Source organism: Cucurbita pepo, chromosome LG04, assembly GCF_002806865.2.
Source record: "Cucurbita pepo subsp. pepo cultivar mu-cu-16 chromosome LG04, ASM280686v2, whole genome shotgun sequence".
In the NCBI taxonomy this organism is placed as follows: Eukaryota; Viridiplantae; Streptophyta; class Magnoliopsida; order Cucurbitales; family Cucurbitaceae; genus Cucurbita; species Cucurbita pepo.
In genome coordinates, this window is record NC_036641.1 from 3,562,257 (window position 1) to 3,585,223 (window position 22,967).

The following is a 22,967-nucleotide window of genomic DNA, read 5'->3' on the forward strand; positions in this document are numbered from 1 at the left end:
TTTAATTTGATCTCATTTTAATGATCACTAAACTTAGAATTTGAAAATTACTATAAAAAAGTCAAAAAAGAATATTTTTAAGGGTATTGGGGTTTTGGATACGATTTGAAGGGGATGAGATATTGAGAGCGTGGTGTTTCAATGGCGACTTACTCGATACCAACTGCTCTGCTCAAGCTCTCTCCCATGGCGGTACCTGCCACCATCACTGTTTCATCTCCGTCGTTTACTCTAACGGCATCCGAACAGCGGAAAACAATTGCCACGAAACTCTCGGCGACAGCCACGAGAACCCACTCTCCGACTTCTCCTTCAACGCTATCGAGTTCCGGTACGATGGCTGCGAGTTCATCTCCATCTATGCCTCTCAAGAAGGTCCTTCTACGATATCCATTTTGGCATTTCTTCTTAACCTTATAAAATCATTGTGGGTTTTCCATTTCTTGATGAATCAACGAGTAACTAATCTTGTATGATCGATCTTCTTAAGACTGTTTAGAAGAGGGAAAATAATACTGAACTCCTCATGTGTATGTGGGCAGGTTCTGGTTCCTGTCGGATTTGGAACTGAGGAAATGGAAGCTGTTATTATAGTTGATGTTTTGCGTCTAGCAGGGGCCGCCGTGACTGTGGCGTCGGTGGAACCAGAGCTTGAAATCGAAGCTTCTGGGGGTATGAAATTGGTTGCTGATACCTTAATCAGTGCATGTTCCAATGAAGTTTTCGACCTTGTAGCTTTGCCTGTAAGTACTTTCACTTATAAGTAGAATTGCCCCCAAGTTCTAGACTGCTTCGTAATTGAGAATCCTTTGAGGAAAATTAAGAAGTGAGACAACAGATGCTAGAAGCATAAAATGGCTGGAAAGCTGCCGTATTAATACATTGGTTTAAATCTTACTTTAGTCATTAAACTTTCATATTAGTCTATTTCGATTGGATTCATGAACTTTCAAACCTAACAAAACCATTTTTGTCAGCGTTTTTATTATTGTTATTATGTGTACAACACATTAGTAGGCTCAATATCAAATTAGAAACAGGTTTTGTGTTTTTTTCAACACGATGAATAAATTGGCTGTGAGATCACACATCGGATGGAGAGGGGAATGATGCATTTTTTATAAGGGTGTGGAAACCTCCCTAGTAGACGTGTTTAAAACCTGAGGGGAAGCCCAGAAGGGAAAACCCAAAAAGGACAATATCTGCTAATAGTAGGCTTGGGTTGTTACAAATGGTATCAGAGCCAGACACCGGGCGATGTGCCAGTGAGGAGATCGACCCAAAGGGGGGTGGACGCAAGGTGGTGTGCCAGCAAGGATGTTGGGCCTCGAAGGGGGTGGATTGAGGGATCCCACATTGATTGGAAAGGGGAACGAGTGCCAGCAAGGACGCTGGCCTCAAAAGGGGGTATATTGTGAGATCCCACTTTGATTGGAGAGGGGAACGAAACATTCTTTCTAAGGGTGTGAAAACCTCTCCCTAGTAGGCACGTTTTAAAACCTTGAGGGGAAGCCCGTAGGGAAAGCCCAAAAAAGATAATATCTGCTAGTGGTGGGTTTGGACTATTACACTGGCTAAGACCAAAATAGTTTTCTATTCAGGTTTAGCAACTAAAACTAATTATTTGAAAAGATGAGGTTATAAAATAGAACTATTGAAGCCAAAATGTGCATGGTAATTGACAAGTACCATCAACCAAAAGGCCAAATATTTGAATCTCTCTACCCCTAAAAGTTATTACAAAGAACAATTGAAAGTTTATGAACCAACATGAAATAAGTATATGAGAACTCATAGGTAAAACCAGGATTTGCACCCTCTTGAAAGTTTTTCTTTCTGAAACATATTCTTCAGTGGTTTTGTGGGGCATGACAGTGATATATTTCTTAATAGCACTGGCATAACTTAGCTACATCTCGGTCTGTAACAATTTTTGGACTTGAGTTTTGATTTTCATTTGCCACCTTAAGCAACTCAGTGCTGTAAATGACATGATTATGGTAATTATGTGTTCATTGTTAGGGAGGGATGCCTGGCTCTGTAAGATTAAGAGATTGTGAAATACTGCGGAAAATTACCAGCAGACAGGCTGAAGAAAAGAGACTGTATGGAGCGATATGTGCTGCACCAGCAGTCACCCTTCTGCCTTGGGGACTTATAAGAAGAAAACAGGTAGCTCAGTGGAGTCAAATTTGATTTCATCTAGTTCATTGGAAACTATGACTTTATGCAGGCTTGCTAATTATGGTGTAGTTTGTTATTCAAGACAACATGTCACCCTGCATTCAATGACAAGCTCCCACAATTTTGGGCTGTTAAATCAAATATTCATGTGTCGGGAGAACTCACAACGAGCCGTGGCCCTGGAACTACTTTCGGATTTTCTTTAGCTTTAGTTGAGCAGCTCTATGGAGAATCAGTTGCTAAGGAGCTTGGAGAATCTCTGGTGAGGTTTATTGTTGATCTTCTATATAATATTTTCTTGGTTATTTTTGTCTGTCGTTGTGAAACTCGAACAATCCCATTTGGTTACTTATTATTTCACTTGTAATCTTCATAGTCGCGCTGAGCATTCAATTTACCTGGACGTTTTTTTTTCCAATGCTATTATTCTCCTTCACATGAAACCTTCCTTTCAGAAATTATCAAACTCGCACGTTCTGTAACTAAATTGCTTGAGTTCGCTTTCTTATGATTGTATTTCAGCTAATGGATTCTGAGAATGATTGCCCTCGAAAGGAAGAATTCAACAAAGTTGACTGGTCTGTTGATCATACTCCTCGTGTAAGTTGCCCTAAACTGTGTTTGATTTGTAAGTTTTGAAACTAAGTTACTCCGAAATCAATGCTCCAATTTGCTTGAATCACATAAGAGAATATTATGTGCATAGATTTTGCAACCTTAAATATTCTTTGTTTTCTTGCGCAGGTTCTTATCCCAATTGCAAATGGCTCTCAAGGGATTGAATTAGTAACCATTGCTGATATTTTGCGACGGGCTAAGGTGGATGTCGTGATTGCTTCAGTTGAAAAGTCACGTCAGATTTTAGCTTCGACGGGAACAAAAGTAGTTGCTGACAAGTTGATTAAAGAAGCTGCAGAATCAATATATGATCTAATTATTCTTCCGGTAATGCCATTGAAATTTCTGAAAAACTTGGTTGACTTTGATTACTCAATTCCAGACAGCTTGTTGCTTCACGAAGTGTTGTCTGGTCATTGGAACTGTTTGCCTGTTTGCTGTATTCTCATAACCATTGTTGTGTTCTCTTCACATAATTAGTAAATTCGTCTCGTTTTCTTAATATAATTTATTGATGTTGCAACTTTATGAATGCCTTGCTACCGTAATCTGTCCATCGGCAACAGAAGTTTCTTGCTTCGTTGTCGATTTAATAAGTTTTCGTAATCTTGTAGCTGTTTGTCCTTCATGTTTCTAGATATTCTTTCCTTTCGACTCAACATCACAATTCCTGCCATACAATTTCAGGGGGGAGCTGCAGCAGATGAGCGGTTTAGCAAATCCCGGATCCTTAAGAGAATGCTCAAAGAACAAGACTCCGCCAAAAGGATATACGGTGCAGTCTGCTCTTCACCTGCAGTCCTGTTTAAACAGGGTCTACTGAAGGTAATATGGAAGCCCTATACCATCCTTCTGCTCCTACATGATTGCAAAGCTCAAATATTTCTATTGCCAAACAGGACAAAAGAGCAATTGCTCATCCATCTCTGGAAACCGAGTCGACCCATGAAGTAAATGCTGCAAAAGTAATTATTGATGGTAAACTGATAACGAGCAAGGGTTTTTACAATGTAATAGATTTTGCATTGGCTATTGTAAGCAAGCTTTTTGGCCATGCGAGAGCGAGAAGTGTAGCAGAAGGTCTGGTTTTTGAATATCCTAGAGCTGGATGATGTACCTGTCCTAAGTCCTTATAATGGCAAGCGATCTTCCGACCTTCGAGTAACGGATAGTGTTCATACAGTCAACACTACCTTCACCTCCACTCTTGCTATTGAATCAAGGAAACTATCCAAGAGAGGATCATATTCAACCGTCTTATTGCCTCGAGACTGCCTTTGAAAAATAGTCAGTGATCACTGTAATTGTGAGCTGCGAGCATCGTGCAGGTTGATAACGTGTTGGCTGGGAGAAGGTATAAACGTCAAAATATGACTACGTTAACCGAGTCTTTTGTGTAAATCTGTATATCTACAACTGCAGGTAATTCGGTTTGGAGCTGATTCACACAGCTGCTTTGTCTGAGAAGATGGGACATATTCGCTCTAAGTGAATTGTGACAAAGTTTCATTATGAAAGCATGAACACAAAATTTCTCTCATTTTTTTTCTTTGAAGTTGCATCTGCACATTATTCTAGGAATCTACCAGGGTTTCCACCCATCTTGAATTACCCAATAATTATGTTGTAGCGAGTGTGTACGGGTTGGGTTGAACCTTTTTTTAGACCAACCCAAAATTTCGAGTTAGTTGTGTTAGTGACCTGATAGTTGGATTATGATAGTTGGATACTCAAGGGAAACGATCGAAGAGGTAGAAAGTCCAAGCATACAACCATTAGAATACTATAAGTTCATTTATACATAATAGAGCTCATCTCTGCTTTTTGATATATGTTATCTACGTATCGATACCTCGAACTTTGTTATTTACAGCTACGAACCTACCTATAAGCTTGAAATCATATCAGAAACACACAATCTAAGCTTGTTCACACTGGTTTTGTATTTGTTACAGAAACTAGGACTAAATTTGGCTGTTCATCTTGGTACCTCTACCAAGGGCCTGTCAATGTTCTTCTTAAGCAGAGTTTTTTGTCACCCCACTGACATTTCATCTTCTCCAGAACCTGTCAAGCGAAGGGTTGTTGTTAAAATGAAAGCTTGTGTGTTGAAACATAACTGAATAGGGCGAAACATGTACCTTATCTTTCTGGGTTTCCATTATCTCTCTCTGCAGACAATAAGATGCCAAAAAATGGAGGTCAAGACCATTGCTTAAGCCAAATGTACCAAATAAAGTCGTGTTCTTATATGTATTGTACCTGTGTGTTCTGCAACTCTTGGTTCACTTCTTTGAGTTTTGCAATTTCTGCTTCAAGCTCCATGGTGTAGGCCTGAGATATCAAGGTATTAAACATGAACAATCTAAAACTTGCTCAATATTTGTAAGATACTTTAGCCACTTAGAACAGTTCGAGTTTCAAAAAAATTTATGTGATTAGCTAGACATGTTGGCCGGATCAAAGAATGCTTTTAGACCATTGCTTGATAATACATTTATTAGGTAACAGTCCATAGCAATTGCCTATCGCTAGCCTATATTGTCATCTTTGGGCTTTCCCTTTCGGCTTCCCCTCAAGGTTTTCATACTCATAAATAATGTTTTGTTCCCCTCTTCAACCAATATAAACCTCATAATCCACCCCCTTTGAGGTCCAGTATCCTCGCTGGCATTCGTTCACCTCTCCAATCGATGTGGGATCTCACAATCCACCCCTCCTTTGGGGTCCAGTGTCCTCACTGGCACACTACCCGATAACCACCCCCCTTTGGAACTCAACGTTCGCACTGACACATCAGGCTCAACATCCTCGCTGGCTCACCGTTCGGTGTCTAACTCCGATACCATTTGTAACAATCTAAACCCACCGCTAGTAGATATTGTCCTCTTTAGGCTTTCCCTTCTGGGCTCCCCTCAAGGTTTTAAAACGCGTCTAGTAAGGAGAGGTTTCCACACTCTTATAAAGAATGTTTCGTTCCCCTCTCAAACCGATATGGGATCTCACGAGCTGCAAAGTTATATGCTTCGATTCCCCTTTTCCACACCCTTATAAAGAATGCTTCGTTCCCCTCTTCAACCGATGTGGGACCTCACAATCCACCCACCTTCGAGGCCCAGCATCCTCACTGGCACTCATTCCCCACTCATTCCCCTCTCCAAGTCTATTGTACTCGTAGCACTACCCCACAAAAATCTTTTCATAGCATTGAAGATGGAAGATATCAAAGAGATCATATCAATAAAAAGTTATGGAGTTTCATTGGACTAGAAGCTTTTTGAGTGCCTCACTACCTTAATGTTACTTTGAAAAACCAAAGCAAATAGGAAACAACATTCTATGGTTAAAAATTGTATCAGTACTATAATGACCAGTAATGTATCTACCTGTTTACGAGCTCGTGATCTCGCAGCCGACTCTCGGTTCTTTATCATTCGTCGTTGCCTCCTCTCGACAACTTTCTCCAGAGCTCCATTGCTTCGTCGTCCCCGGCCAAACGAATACGGAATTGGAACTGGCGAATATGAAGATGTCCTTATGCTGTTTTTTGTAATCACATCAGATGATATTGTACTCGTAGGAGATCTTGAAGCAACCGTTACCCCTCTCGAGCCTAAACCAATCGCACCGACCCCGCTGCCCTGAATCAAAGCTTCATGTAAAGGAGGCTTGGAAGACAAAACCATGTTATTAGTAAGCTGGGGATTGTTCACTGAATTCATTGAAGAAGCAAAGGTCACAGTAGCTGGTTTGGGGAAAAGTGGCTGCTGCTGCTGCTGCTGCTGAGAAGGCCTTACCACTCCTGTCCCTAAAAGAACAGCATTTTGATTATGAACAGAAACCATGTTTTTGTTCTCAGACATCTGATTTTCCATGAGCATCCCAACAGCCAAACCAGCATTTTGGTTATAAAATCCACAGTTTAATGGTTCTTCTCTTACCACTCCTGCTCTAACCAAAAACTCCTCCAAAGTCACCTCCCCTAACGTCGGTTCTCGCCGAGGCATTGCCTCGATTCCACTGCCATCTTCAACACTAACGTTCTCTTTACTCAAGCCTTTCCAAACTTCATCGACCGTCTTTTGACTAATCGTTCGGGGTAAAGTCAACGATCCTTGCCTCTGCAAGTTCCCACCAATTGCGCTTCCACCTCCACCACCACCACCAGCAGCAGCAACACCACCACCACCAGATGTCATTGCTTGAGACTCTTCAGCAGTCCAAATGTTCTTCAGAAGTTCATCCATATTCATCGAACCGACCTCCTTTCCGAGTCCACTCCATGTGTTCTGAATCTCATCAAAAGTTAAAGAGTATATAGAAGACTGTCTAGCCAATGTGAAATTTCCTTGTGTCTTAGCCACCGTGCCTTCTCCTGGTGGCATATCCTCAAAGTTCCTGAAATTCATTTCACAGCTCGATCTGCGTCGACACGAAAACTTCCTAGAACAGCCGTCTTCCTGGTCGAATTGTTACCTTTTTAGCTCGACCTGTCTTAGTTCTCTTAGAACTGAATGAATGAAAACAAGATTCAACTTCAACAAGTTTTGCAGAAGGCTTAGTAAAGCAATAAGAAGCTGATACTACAAACTCATACCATATCAAGAACAAGCACCATTTATAGTTAAACACTTCGATACCAATTCGTAAAGCGATTGATACTAAATCCATAACATTAGGATCATCCATTCCAACCTCAATATACCCAAAACAGCCAGTGAATATCAAGAAACTATCCTATTTCTCTACAAATCTAAGCATCAGAAAAGATCAAACAAGTTCAAATCAAACCCCAAAACAAAATCAATCAAAAATTCAAAGTAAATTCAGAACAAATCCTTAAAAAACAGCCCTACAGCACACAAAATCATCCAAATTCACAGACCCATTATAACTCCAAAAACCCACAAAAAAAAAAAAACAGAACCCCATTTCGATCAAAGAACAAAAAGACGAAAAACCTAGTCGCCATTTTGGATCAGTGACAAAAGAACACACAAAAACGAAGAACTGGGAGTTGAATAAAATGGGATTTTCTTTTCCCTTTTTCCTGTTGAAAAATGGTTGGATATTTTCGGGAAAATAGGCTGACCTGAACTGAGAGACCCTTGTGTGTGTTATGCAGGTGGAGGCGACAAGTGTCTCTAGCAGAGATCTGAGGTTATATGGAAGAATTGCGAGCTTACTTTTCTGGGTTTTTTTCTTTTTTTTTAATAAAGATTTGGACTTTATTAATTTTTTAGTTTTTATGGGTGAAAATATAAAATTAATAAGCAAACCGATCCATCTAGATTTCGCAACGTGGACCAATGGTTGAAGGTGTGAAAGCTGAGTGTGACAGCAGAGCCAAGGCAGAGCATCAAAGTGGAGGAATCTGGACCGTTGAAATTTAGCTTTCCGACATGGAGGACACGATCGTAAATAAACGACATTATTTGCTGCTTTTGCCCAATCAGAAGTTGCCAAATTGCCATATACGACATGACGTTTAGACTAAGAAACTGTTTTGGTTCTCTCTTCTTTTTATTATTATTATTATTATTATTATTATTATTATTTTTGTAAAAATAAAATGAATTTGGATAATTATGAACATTTGGTTCTAAATTTGACATTTTTACTCTTCAATTTTTTTTTAAAAAAATAAATATTAAGATTTAACAAAATATATTTATAATCCAAAATTAATGTGAATAAATAATCTTTTTAAAATAATTTTTTTAACGGTTGTTAATTTTCATTAAAGTAAATTAGGAGTGAAAAATAATAATAAAGAAAAAGGGAAAAGTGTTGATTGGATGGAGAATCATGTTCTTCATGAATAGATATTATCTTTAAGAATTTTACCTTTTTAACCTTTTTAGGATAACTTATCACAAAATGGTTAAATAAAAATTTTATGTTGGATTAATTAATTAGTTAATATGAACGACTTTATATGAGCTTCATACGTTCAAATCGACTCAAATTGGGTCGAGCTTGACTTTCAAGCCTCTTGGCCAAGAGTAAGTTGACACGTGCTCGCAAAGAAAAGAAGGCAGGATGTCACAGTCGCATAACGATGGTGCAAGACTTGTTTGAACCTAGCGAACAAGTCAATCGTGTGAAAATCAAGTCTCGAGTCACATTTGACAAAAAAATGTTTCATACTACATGAGCGAGGAAATGTATTGAAATTGTTTTGAAAGAAAACAATGTTATAGGCTAAAAGCGAATAAGTAACAATCACATCATTGATAGCATATAACCCAAGTAGGTATAATTGAGAACTAGTCGGCCTATAGTACATTTTGGGATATTTTAGTCCTAGTGAGTGTAGACATGATTTTGGTGAACGGTCGTACACCCCCTTATTGACATGATTGGGAGAGAAAAGACCTAATTATACATGAAAGCAAGTAAAATGGGTTTGAACAAACATACGACCACAACACGTCTTGGACAAGTATGACTAGGACATTCGACACACGGCCACAGACAATATGTTTTGGATAAGTATGACCGTGACATCCTCCCCCACTTGATTGGTTGATGTCTTTGTCAAATAACTCTTCACAAACTCGATGATATTCGACGAGGCTAACTTTCGATCTCTTGACGTTCTTCCAGCGGATCTCAACATTGTGGAGTCTCTTTCAATCTCATAGGAACTCTTGAAAATCCACTTCTCGATTCGTCGACTCTTCACACCTTCTCGGTTAAAGTCTCTCCTACTTTTTTCGTGATGAAATTCTTCTTCGTGACATGAAGTTGTACCACCTCGTTGTGTCAAGTGTCTTCTTGGTCGGGATAGTAATGTTTCAAGTTATTGACATGAACAATAGGGCTAGTTCACATCTACGGAAGTAATTGGATCCTATATGATGTCTTCCCAACCTTCTGTATGACTTTTGGCTGGTTCATAGTATTTTCACACCATTCAATGGTCGTTGTTGCTTTGAAATCAAAGTAAATCTGACCTTAGCTCGATCAAAACTCTTTCTCAATTTTGGAATTGTTGTGGCTAACACTTCCAACGGGCCCTTCTCTTCATCTATTTGGACGGTCTTCCCAAATGCATTGTCATTAATTTGCTTCATCACTTGAAATAGATCATCTTCTTTTGGTTAAGTAATTTTTGTTAAAGCAAAATGAGAACGAGGAGAAAAAAAAAAAAAGGACGAGGATTTAGTTACTTTCATTGAAGATGTCGTGATGCAACTTCCTTAAAATCTGTTCTCGTGGGATCATCGTTGGAGTTGTTCTTAAATCCGTTAGTTTGCTGACCAAGATGAGGTGACCTCGATTAATCCTTCTCTTTCTTTTTGGATTATTGGTTTAATTTATCATTGGCTCTTCCTCTATTACGAGACCAATTTGAATCACCTGAATTCTTCGGTACATGTGTTCTTGATTCCCTGGTAATAAATTTCACGTATGATCAATTTCTTTTCTAGAGGTTATATAGATCTTCAATGTTTGAGTTAATCGGCAACAACCACCAAAGTTGTACCATCATTGTAGTCATTTGCTTGTAAAATCTCACTACTAAAACGAGTAATATATTCTTAATGAGTCTCTTCGAGATTTATTTTAATCTTTCATAATCAATATGTTGTTGCACCAATCGAGATAAAAGATAAAACCCTACATTTTATTGCATAATGTACTCCACCGAGTTTCATCCATGATCGATATGTGTCTAGATATTCTATTAGAACTTTAGTGGGAGTTTCACAGTCAAAATGGTGTTAGATGAAGAATTCACTTACTCCAACCGAGAATCAAGGTTTGCTACTTGTTTTTCTTGATTGAACCAATATGACGCTCTCTTGAAATACGCATCACATTCTAATTCCTTAGGTCGGCTCTCTCGAGGCTGAGACCAATGTGGGTTTTTTCTAATAGCAAATTCACTATTACTTGAGAAATAATATTTTCCCTTGTCCTTCTGTTCTTCATCAAAATTATCTTCGTCAAAGGCATGATGCAGATCCGTCACCTTCACTCATCCTCAACGTTGATGAGAAAGTTTCTTGGTCGAATACTCTCAACCTCGACAGACAACATCAACTGTTGATGCAAAAAAACAAGTCAAAAGAAAACATATCTAATATAGACGTGATCCAACCTGTATTATACGTGGTTTTGTCAATTTTCTATTAGTGTCCTCCATCCTTTTAAATTGGATTGTATTTTTCAAAATCACTCTAATATGATGACACATGTGTTGCCTATATTGAATTGAAAATGATTTTTTTTTTAAATAAAAATAAATACTCCATGAAATAATCATTTTTTTTTAATTTTAAAATAAATCATATCAATATTAGCTATTTTTGTTATCCAAAATTAAAAATAAATAAATAATTTTAATTTGAGGGTGATATAATGCAAAATGGTGGTGACTTGAATGCTTATCTACTTAAAGTTTGAAAAAACGATATTGTTTCAAAATTTCAATGGTAATGTTTATAACTTTTTAAAAATATTCAAGATTCAGATCAAGATCTCAGAATTCAAATTCATGTTCACACGTTGAGATATATTATTTATGGAATATATCCTAGATATTATATCTTAATATTCTTCAATTTATGGTTAGATTTATAGTATATTTTATTTATTTACCAGATTTAGTTAGATATATATTTTTTTCTATTTTTAGGTATTAGTTGATAGTTTGTATCCTATTTAAACGTGGTAAACATGAATGAAGATCATACTTTCGATCCCAATTCTATTTCTATTTCTCATTCTTAACATCACATTATCCATTCTTTCTTCTTTCTGAAGAGTGAGGATTCTCAGAAAAATTCTTAGGATGTCAACCAATATAGATTCTCAGAAAAATTCTTAGGATGTCAACCAATATAGAATTACTTTATGTAAAACACGTTTAACTATAAAGTTTTTATGATTGAACCACCGAAAAGGAAAGTGAATCCATCGTGTTAGTGTAGATAGTAACAACTATCTAATCTTACGAGAACGATGGCAAAATTTTCCACTAGTGCCCTTTTAGTTGACGAATCAAGTTAGGCCGTGTTACTTTCATTAGTCTCACACGTGGTGAGCTCTAATCATTGCTTGTTGTGGTGGGCGCACACCTTGTAGGCTTAATCAAAGCTTATATTAATGGCAACATGGATATCATTTTCTCATCCTCATTTTTTAGACTCCTTCGTTTACCCATCTCTTTAATCATTGGGATATTCTTTGATTTCCTTTTCTTTTTTTTTTTTTTTTTTCAAGCAAATAAATCAATCTCTCTCAATTGTGAAGTTCTCCATCAAACCCTCCAAAAAAAAAAACCACACAGAAACCCTCTTGAAAGATCAGAGACATTCAAGAGAAGGATTTAAAACAAAAATTATGAACCAGAGAATTAAGATCTAGAGAGGAACTTGAACACATGGTGATGACACATATTAGGACCGATACAAATCAATCATTCAAATGTGGAAGAATACAAGTGGATAGTTGATTCATAAACCCTAAACCCTAAACAAGGTAATTAAGTAGAATCAATAGGGCAGCGATTCCCGTCAGGATGAGAAGGTTTGAACCGAAATGAAATGGGTATGAATTCCGAGTTCAGTCACTCGAGATCTGTCTACTAACTTCCCCCTCTATTTCTTAACCCAAATTCAATCCACAATCGATCCAAAATTTTCAATTTTCCAATGATTCAACCCAACCCAAAAAACCAAATTCAACATTACCCGTTATCCAGAGAAAATAGGTGGAAGTGCAAGGCAGAATTACACAAGTTCAAAAGCAGCATTTCAGAGTACAAAGACAAAAATAGAAGACCATAAAAGTTCTAGGAATAAAATAAGACATAATCATATGTATATAGATCTAAATAAGTAGACTAGATTTCATTCAATTGAATCTTCTTTCCTTGATCCTAAAAACGTTACTGATAAACTAAAAACAGGTCTTCAGTCTATTGTCATGGACTGCCAACCGGATAACTTAGCATACCACACTCTTCTTCATCCAAGCACAAAGCTAAATAGAAAATGTATTCAGTGCTTATGCAGTGTGAACCATCTTCAAACTAATTCTATTCAGTGTTTGCCTACTGACTAATATATTACTAGCAAGCAGGTTATCCAAACAAGAACAAATACTACATGATTATTTAGCTACAACATGGCAGAAAGAGATGTCTAAATGTCTCATAATATAAAAACTGAGCATAACTTAGTTGCTGCCAAGTTTTAACAATTATCAAAATCAATCCTAGCCCAGAGAGGTGGAAATGATAGCCAAATTTCACATAAAAAGGGATCACTCATGATTCAACGATGTCAGGAATAAGGGTTGAATAATCAATAAACATAAATCACAAGCAATTTCAAGAAAAAGAAGATGGCCCAAGTGGTGAAATGGAACAAAAACGCATCATAAAGCGAAACAACCAGAAGGTGTTTTCCAATCAAAACCAACAGCTGAGCCCACGAACTAACAGAGTGACAGAACTTCGAAAGAAGAGTAATGCCATTCATTCAGACAGCTTTTCTAATCCATGTTTCCAATTAACTAAGAGCATTCTGATACCCAATAATATTATAGAAAAAGAGTAAAAAAACAATTACGATAAAACATCTAATTTTATCACAAAACAGATAAAGAGTTGCAACACAAAAAACTCATGTAAATTCAAAGGCATAAAAAAGAACCGAAACAAAAAAACCACCACAACGAAGCCTTTTCCAAAATGCATATTTGATTCAACGGTAAGATTTCTGGAACCTCGCACGAGCTCCACGACCACCAAACTTCTTGGGCTCACAGCGTCGAGGATCAGCGACGAGCAAAGTCCTGTCGTACCTGACAAGGATGTCCTTGATTTCCTTCTTGCTCTGCTCGTCCACGTATTTCTGATAGAACGCGACCAAAGCCTTAGCGATACTCTGACGAATGGCATAAATCTGCGAAGTGTGACCTCCACCCTTCACTCTGATACGCATGTCGACTCCCGAGAACCTGTGTCGTCCAAGGAGGAGGATTGGCTCGTAAGCCTTGAAACGCAGGATCTCCGGCTCGACAAGTTCGATTGGGCAGCCATTGATCTTAATCAAACCCCTACCGCGCTTGCAGTAGGTCACTGCCACCGCCGTCTTTTTACGGCCGAAACACTGAACCGACTCGATCGAAGCAGCCATTTTATCCGAGTTCTGGTACTTTACCTGGTTCGCCTCCTGCTAGAGAAACCCTAGAGCTCTGAGAGAGAGAGTCCTGAGAGTAGGCAAAGAAAAATCGAAGCGAACTATTTATATGGGAAGACAGATTAGGGCTTTGGGACGCTACACTATTGGGCCGAAAACGCACCGTTTTGCTCTTGCTCTAGTGGGCTTGGTTTTAAAATTGGGCTCAAACTCTAATAGTAATATATTGGGCCGAACTTTTGATTGCTGGGCCCGATATATCAACGGTCCAAAACCACCAGCCTCATAGTCTCCTCATCCAATGATTTGTCCACCTCAGCCCATTTTTAAAGAAACTTCCATGTTTTATTAACCCAAAAAATTCATTGGTTTAGTTTTTTATTTGCTTTAATTCGTGACACGTGTCAATCACTAAACACGACACGTGTCAAGGTCACCGGACACGCGTTCTTCATGCTCCAAACCATTCATCCAAGCCAATAGTAAAACTACTCACATGGTTGGCCTAGGCTGGAGCAACTAATTATTCTTGGCACTAGCTTGAATCTAGTCCTCAAAATTCAATTCAACCTCAAATCCATCGTCTTGATGATATAAGTTAAAGCAAGATTGACTCCAAAGATGAGCCACCTTGTAGTCCAATTATTGAAGATAAAGAAATATCTAGACATATTTACTCTATTTTCTTCATCCAAATCAAGTCTTGCTAGTTTGCAAATTGGCTTAATAGAAGAGTAAGAAGGTAAAGATGAAATATCAACAACTGTTATCGAAATGTACTTTCTATTTCGAAGGAGTTCAAGTATATGCTCCCAAACTGAAAGTCGAGTCTCACTAGAATAGAATGAAATTGAGGACACGAACGAAGAGGATATGCTATCTTAAACAATTTCTTCCCGTATAAGTTCTATTTATATACTATAAATCCAATATGTGAGATCTCACATATGTTGGAGAGGGAAACAAACTATTTTTTTATAAGAGTGTGGAAACTTTAAAATCTTTGAGGGGAAGCCGGAAAGGAAAAGCCCAAAAAGGATAATATCTTCTAGCGGTGAGCTTGGGCTGATACAAATGATATCAGAGCCAGACACCAGGTGATATGCCAGTGAGGAGGTTGAACCTCGAAGGAGGGTAGACACAAGGCGGAATGTTAGCAAGGATGTTGGGCTTCGAATGTGGGTGGATTGGAGGTCCCACATAGTTTACGGAAAGGAATGAGTGTCAGCAAGGATACTGGCCCAAAAGGGGTGGATTGTGAGATCCCACGTCGTTTTAAAAACCTCTCCCAAACAGACACGTTTTAAAAATCTTGAACAAAAGCCCCGAAGTATGGAAAGAGAAATAAACGCAGCAGTCAATCATCCAAAAGATTCGGAGTTTTGCTAAACATGTTCAACAATTGAAATACAAAACTGAAAAGAAATTTTCATAATGAAATGCAATGTAACGATCCCAATCCACCGTTAGTCGATATTGTTTTCTTTGAGCTTTCCCTTTCATACTTTCTCTCAAGGCTTTAAAACGCTTCTGCTAAGGGAAGGTTTCCACACCCTTATAAAGGGTGGTTTGTTCTCCTCCCAACCAATGTGGGACATCACAATCCACCCCCTTTCAGGGCCCAGTGTCCTCGTTGACACTCTTTCCTTCCTCCAATCGACCTGGAACCGCCCCCAAATCCACCATCTTTGGGGCCAGCGTCCTTACTGGCACAACGCCTCGTGTCTACCCCCTTCGGGGAACAGCGAGAAGGCTGGCATATCGTCTGCTGTCTAGCTCTGATACCATTTGTAACGATCCAGATCCACCGCTAGCAGATATTAAAACCAAAAAGGGAAAGCCTAAGAAGACAATATCTGCTAACTATGGATCTAGGTCGTTGCATGCAAGATTCGAAAATGTGGTATACGTTCACGGATTCAATAGAATGTGGTCTAAAATAGACCATTTTGGATGATTCAAAATTCAAAATCCTTTCCATTTAGTTTTAAAATCATTTCCATTTAGTTTTAAAAAATGTGGTCGAGCATCAACTTTGGTGGCCAACCGAAAACCATAAATATGTGAATTAAATTATGATTCAATCAATTTTTTTTTCTAAAAGTAATGAATTTATTGAAGTTGGAATGGTTGTTGGATGAAAGTCGAACAACCGCTAATTTAGGAAATGATCATGGATGAAAGCCTTAGATACGACAAAATATTCAATAAATTTATTTTTTATTAAAATGAATAAGTAATATGATAGTGACGGGTAAAATAGTGGTTAATGACGTTTTGTTCTTATCCTTTCAAAAATCTCTAACCCCGAACTTTTAAAATATTGAATGAAACAACCTTGTTTGCAACGTATTAAAATAACATGAAAATATAATGTGGCAATTAATTGTAAAATAAATATGTTCATGAGAGAAATATGTTGATGAGATAAGAATTCTCAAGATTGTAGTCGGTTTAAAAGAAATGTAATGCGTTGATCTAACTTAAGGGCTATAACATATAATGCAGATGTGACTACCTGACTTTACATGGCCTCTATAATGATGTTGTCATTCGTACATGGATGTCTTATCTTTAAATAAAAAAGAAGTAGCACATGACTTGAGAATTAAAAAATACTCGGTAGTAGTCCCACTATTGGGGTTGGGAAATGCAATCACAAGTAATCATGTGCGAACTATCTTACCATAAAAATTTTCATTAGTCTTACTTTCTAGTCCGAGGAGGGTTAGATGTGTAGTACTTCTTTATACACTGTCCACGTATGAGCACATGGACCCACTAGGGAGGCTCGTATACGTATCCCCTAGGTCTTACTATGTGTTAGTACACACTCACGCTGCTAGAAGTCACAGACGGAAAGGTGCACGTATAATATCATGATGTACGAGTCTGCACTAATCATAACATAAAACCACTTCATTTATACGTCATACAAGTCATAGGGTATGTGTCATTTATACATCATACAAGTCATCCAACCAAATCCGTGGGCATCCAACAGTAAAACCACTTATTTGGTTGGTTTAAGCTAAAGTTAATATACTTCCTTAACGCTAGCTTGAATCTGTTCTTTGAAGTCCAATTTCACATTAGGGTTCCACAATAGTGTGTTAAGACATATTAATTGACCTAACTCGCCTAAAAACAACCATTAATTTAACTCTTCGGGGAAGTAACCCAATGTAAACGAACCCATAACATCATTCACATATTGCTTATATATACATGCATAAGCATTCATACATTCATCATCAATAACATCATCTAGGAGTTGTATAGTATAAAAAATTCATCATCATAATGCAACGTGACATCTCATGTGCTCACATCATCATAACATGATATATTATTATATTATGCGCATCATCGTCATACATCTTATGTCATCATGTCATAATGCATCATCATCATATCGTCATATCATACCATCATCATATCATAAAAAGCCACATCATCATCATATTATATAAGTTTACATGACACGTACAAGAGGCATTGGACATGTGTTATCATACATATATTAAGTCTTTCGATCGAGCCGATAATAAAGTCACTTACTTAGTTGACCTTAGTTGACGTTCTATCTTATTTCTAAGATTTACTTGACTTGTCCATCGACCGTATCAACCTATGTGGAGGTATTCCACCCTATTAGAAATATCCACCTAATAGTTCTACTTCTTACCTAACTACTCATTTATAAGAGTACCAACCACTTAATACTTTTATGAACATATAAGACACTTTTTAATGTTCATTAATCTACCCGACACAAGTTTGATAATTTAGAAACCGAATATATAATTTAATTTTAGTTTATTTTTCGTACTAATTTAATGAGATTCATTTTTAGTTCAACAATTAAGGATTCGGTCAATTATATACATCTTGTTGTGCTATGATCGGGTTGATATTAATTTAATTTATTGAATCAAACATTTAAAGAAAATAGGTGTGGGAGCCGATTTTTGTGGCGAGTTCTTTTTTCTTTTCGGGCAAGATTTTGGATAATTTTGTTGTAATAATAATAATAATAATAATAAAAAGTGGAACGAGGTCCTCCACTTCATTTTATTATCCCAATTTAACGGTTCAAGCCAGATGGAGAGTACACTTTCTAACGGCTCTTTCAATTCTTTGAAAGTATTTAAGGTTAGTATGTGTAGCGACCCTTTAATCTAAGGTCGTTTGTATATATACTCATGAACATTGAATGTGAAAACTTTCTTCTTAAAACACAGTTATAGACTTACGTAATTGAAAAATATATTTAGACTAAATAAAATAAATGAAGGTGTGCAAACCACAACCAAACTTTCATCTTAAAACATTAAATGAACAATAGGAGGTGTGCCTAAATAAAATATATGATGGTGAAGACTTATGGTTCGAACCAAACTTTCATCTTAAAACACTAAATGAACAATAGGAGGTGTGCAATAAATGAAAGTGTTGGAACCAAACTTTCATCTTAAAACACAGTCATGGACTTACATCTTTGAAAAACATTTTAAAACGACATAACAAAAAACTAAATAAAATAAATGAACAATAGGAGGTGTGCGAACCAACTGGTTGGTCCATACATGCATGTGTGGACTGTGTGTAGAACAGTAAATACACATCCAATTAGCCCGCTTAATATAGTCGCCTAAGGAATATAGACTTATATGATATCTCATTCATGAAATTGTATGTGTTTGCATTTAACTCCAATAGTGGGTCTCCATGTTTGTGTTTGCATTTAACTCCAATAGTAGGATCACTGACTATTTCTTAAAATACTCAAGCCAGCCACATGTTACTTTTAAGTTAAAGACATGATATTCTTGTACGGCTGATGACAACATCACAACTCGAGACCATGACACATGCATAAGGTAATCGCATTTATTTTCCTAGACACATGTTACTTTTAAGTTAAAGACAAGACATCCTTGTACGGCTGATGACAATATGCATAGGGTAATTGCATTTATTTTCCTAGACTTAGGCTATGATGTTTTTAATTTAAACGTTTATTTATTTTATTTAGTCTTTTGTTGTGTCGTTTTAAAGATGTTTTTGAACACGTACATCCATGACTGTGTTTTAAGATAAAAGTTATGTTTTATGAAGAAGCTAAATAAAGTATTTCCGCATTCAATGTTCATGATATGTATACAATAACAACCTTAGATTAAGTAGAAAATTTAGGGCCATTACATTTGTGATCTAATTTATTGACTTCTTTTAGTAGAACAGTTCTTAGTTCGATAGGTTCTTGGGATAAAATTACGATATTTAAGACATACGCTATTTTGTTATGCTTTCGTGGTCTATTTAAAGGTTTGATGTACCTAAATGACATTGACCTAAATCAGATATTAGATTAAATGAATCAAGACAAACAAAAAGTTATGAAGCAAGAGATTGTTATTAGCATACGATCGTAAGTAACAATTTTTGGACGCACATGACAAGACGTAATGAACTATCTTCACAATCGCATTCGACCCTTCGATTTTTTTTTTTTTTTTTTTTTTTTTTTTTTTTNACAATTAGCTCCTACAGAACTTGTGGATGAGAATCGTTCTCAATGGTACTTATCATAGTGATTTGAATTCTCAGTGGATATTGTCCTCTTTGCTCTTTTCCTTCAAGCTTATGCATCAGGTTTCCACATATTTATAATAACTGCTTAGTTCCCCGCTCCAAGAGACGTGGGATCTCAGAATTCACCCCCTTCGATGCTCGAGCATCCTCGTTGACACTGATTCTCCTTCCAATCGATTAAAGGAACGTCCCTAGACCGGAAGTATTGATTAAATTTATAATTTAATATGTGTAAAAATAAATAAAAAAAATAAAAGAAAGATGAGAAATAAAAGAGGTCCACGGGTCCTCTCTGGAGCATCGTCGCCTTAACGTCCCTCCTCTGACGTTGACCTCTGGAACGCCATTTTCATGGAACGTCCACCTTCAACAAACTCTTCGATCTATCTGATAAACTTGATTTTCCACTAAACTTGATTCAAATCGCCTCTTCCAATTCCGTTTCGATTTCGATTTGATTTTCCCCCAAAAATGACGAGTTCCTCCAAGCTCGAAAGCGACCAGCCACTCACGCCGGCCGGCCGCCTCTTTCTCCGTCCTGAAATCAATCAGATTATCCACTGCGTCATCGGACTTCAGAACTCAATCGACGTCGATTCCATCAAATCTCAAATCGCCGATTCCGTAATGATCCAGCACCCTAGGTTTTCGAGCCTCCTAGTTCGCGATCCGAACGGCGTCGAATACTGGCGGAGGACTTCAATAGACGTCGACCGTCACGTCATCGTCGTTGCCGATCCTGTATCGGACGACGGAACAGGCAACGAGAACGCGGTCAACGATTATTTGGCTGATTTATCGACATCTTCGACGATGGATATGAATAAGCCTCTTTGGGAGATTCATTTACTTTTGGCGCACAATTGCTTTATTTTCCGAATCCATCACGCGCTCGGCGATGGAATCTCGTTGATGTCGCTGTTTTTGACATGTTGCCGGCGAGCCGACGATCCGAACGCGCTGCCGACGATCGTTTCGGATTCGAAGACGGCGAGGAAATCGAGGCGGCAGAGTTGGGCAGAGGAATTACCGAAGATGCTTCTGGAGTTGTTGATGACGGTGTGGTTTAGCTTCTTGTTTGTGGGAGAGTTTATATTGAGAGCGCTTTGGGTTTCTGACCGGAAAACGCCGATCTCCGGTGGCGATGGGGTGGAGCTCTGGCCGAGGAAAGTGGCGACGGCCAAGTTTGCGGTGGAGGATATGAAAGCGGTTAAGAACGCTGTTTCTAACGCTGTAAGTCAAAAATTAATTGAAGTTTGGCATTAAGCGTTTATTTATTTATTTATTTATTTATTTTTAATTTCTGTTTGTTATTTTCTGTTTCAAAGAATTTTAACCATTTATTCTCGAGTGGTTTAAATTAAATCTTTTTTTTTTTTTAAATATTTATAGCGATAATAAGTTATTTATTTTTTTATTTTTTTTTATTTTTTTTGTTCCTTTTTTGGTATTTGATTTTATGGTATGTTGACTACAACTTTTTTATTTCCGTTTAAAAAATAGTGTTTTTTTAAGGGAAAAAAAATTGTATTTCATCTAATTTTTATGATTAATTTAATAAAATTCTTAAAAAAATATATTCTTACTATTAATTTTAATTATAAAAAATGTTTATTGTTTTTAGAAAATGCAGGAATATTTTTTTAGGAATATATTAATTATAAATGTAATTTTAAACTTTTTAAAAATACATATTTATTTTAGTTTAGTAAATATTTATATTATTTATAAGTAGGTATATATGAATGTCCTTTACTTTTTAATAATAATGGAAATAAAATTGACATAAAAGAAAATATGTATTTATTTTTCTCCCAAAAATGGAAAATAATAATTATAATAAAAGGAGGAAATCATTTTTGTGTGTATTTATTTATTTATTTTTCTTTTATGACAATTTATTCTTACTTGTTTGAGGTAATATGATATTAATTATAAATGAAAGTGATAGCCAACCAACTCAATAGATTTTTTTTTTCTGGAATAATATTTATAACTAAAATAATTTTCTGAAAAAAAAATAAAATATATATTCTAAAAAGTTCGAGAAACTAAATTGAAATAAATTTAAGATTTATTATTAAATTGCAAAACTAGCCCTCTATTAATATTAAAGTTGTGGTTGCAGACGATAAATGACGTTCTTTTTAGCGTGATAGGGGCAGGCTTATCTCGGTACTTGGAGCATAGGCAACCCAACAGTAATTTCTTTGTCTCTCCTCCAAAAACTCTAAATCTATCCTAAACTATCCAGATAGTACTTGTTTTCTTAAAGTATGATTAATTGTCGAACATGTTGGACCTTATATGTGTAGGTTTGAAAGGACTTCGGTTAACGGGAGTAGCCATGATTAATCTTAGAGAACAACCAGGGTTGCAGGTTATGTTGGTTATTCCTTTGAACTTGTTTGATGAGTTTTTTGTTCATGTTCGTTAACTTTTCATGATGTAAATGGTGTAGGATTTAGCTGATATGATGAAGGGAAATAACGAATCTCGATGGGGAAACAAGTTAGGGATCCTTCTCCTTCCTGTATACTATCATAAGAAAACGTCTAACCCTCTTCAATATCTGAAGAGAACAAAGAAGATGATTGACCGTAAGAAACGTAGCTTTGAATCATATTTTTCGTATGGAATTGGTAAGTTTGTAATGTCGTGGTTGGGAGCAAAGGTAAGGATTTCATGTTCGAAAGACTAAACCAACACTCATTTTGTTTCAAAACATTAGTTTCCTTTGATTAATGTTTCCAACACATTTTGATTGCAGGTAGCTTGCATCCTTAATTATAGGATTATGTGCAACACAAGTTTCACAATCTCAAACGTAATTGGTCCAAAAGAAGAGATTAGTGTTGGAGGCAATCCCATTACATATATTAGAGCCACTTCAACAAGCTTGCCCCATGTACTTCCTCCTCCACATGTTCTTGTAAGTTTATTTATCATAATTAACGACGACAACTAATAACGGTTTGATGCAGGCAATAACGATGCATATGATGAGCTACGCTGGGAGAGCTGATATGCAAATTCTTGTGGCTAAAGATATCATTCCTGACCCTGAATTTCTTGCTGAATGCTTTGAGAATGCTTTATTTGAAATGAAAACGGCTGCCACGACGCTTAATGTAAAATAGCATCAAATGTTATCTTTACTTGTTCTTACGAGAAAAAAACTAGACATGCCAAAATTCTTTCATAGGGTTGTAAAAATGGGACGGATTATACCAATTTTTAATCTTATGGCCATATTTCATAAACTTCAGATTTATCTCTTTTATCTTCGTAAATATTTTTTTTTATAAGGGTGTGGAAATCTGTAACGACCCGGGAAAGAAAGAAAGAAAAAGAAAATATTATATATATATATATATATATATATATATATATATATATATATATATA

At 36.7% G+C, this 22,967-nt stretch overlaps 4 protein-coding genes across 4 annotated transcripts; 2 read left to right on the top strand and 2 right to left on the bottom strand.

The window, feature by feature from the left end:
• Window positions 1-53: 53 nt before the first annotated feature.
• On the top strand, window positions 54-4,342 carry LOC111792248 (protein DJ-1 homolog C). Its single transcript, XM_023673604.1, has 8 exons — window positions 54-375; window positions 543-743; window positions 2,023-2,172; window positions 2,267-2,446; window positions 2,707-2,784; window positions 2,929-3,129; window positions 3,490-3,627; window positions 3,702-4,342. The coding sequence occupies exons 1-8, from the start codon at window positions 142-144 to the stop codon at window positions 3,912-3,914; spliced, it is 1,395 nt and encodes a 464-aa protein (XP_023529372.1). The 5' UTR covers window positions 54-141; the 3' UTR covers window positions 3,915-4,342.
• A 212-nt stretch (window positions 4,343-4,554) lies between these two features.
• LOC111792249 (ABSCISIC ACID-INSENSITIVE 5-like protein 6) lies at window positions 4,555-8,021 on the bottom strand. Its single transcript, XM_023673605.1, has 5 exons — window positions 7,895-8,021; window positions 6,189-7,312; window positions 5,065-5,136; window positions 4,944-4,973; window positions 4,555-4,869 (listed from the first exon to the last, which is right to left on the bottom strand). The coding sequence occupies exons 2-5, from the start codon at window positions 7,209-7,211 to the stop codon at window positions 4,795-4,797; spliced, it is 1,200 nt and encodes a 399-aa protein (XP_023529373.1). The 5' UTR covers window positions 7,212-7,312; window positions 7,895-8,021; the 3' UTR covers window positions 4,555-4,794.
• A 5,249-nt stretch (window positions 8,022-13,270) lies between these two features.
• LOC111792123 (40S ribosomal protein S16) lies at window positions 13,271-14,035 on the bottom strand. The gene has a single exon (XM_023673458.1). It carries the CDS (start codon window positions 13,956-13,958, stop codon window positions 13,524-13,526), a length of 435 nt encoding a protein of 144 aa, XP_023529226.1. The 5' UTR covers window positions 13,959-14,035; the 3' UTR covers window positions 13,271-13,523.
• A 5,500-nt stretch (window positions 14,036-19,535) lies between these two features.
• LOC111794036 (O-acyltransferase WSD1-like) lies at window positions 19,536-22,827 on the top strand. Its single transcript, XM_023676148.1, has 6 exons — window positions 19,536-20,792; window positions 21,688-21,760; window positions 21,875-21,939; window positions 22,021-22,233; window positions 22,330-22,467; window positions 22,544-22,827. Exons 1-6 carry the CDS (start codon window positions 20,031-20,033, stop codon window positions 22,697-22,699), a joined length of 1,407 nt encoding a protein of 468 aa, XP_023531916.1. The 5' UTR covers window positions 19,536-20,030; the 3' UTR covers window positions 22,700-22,827.
• The last annotated feature ends 140 nt before the right edge of the window (window positions 22,828-22,967 follow it).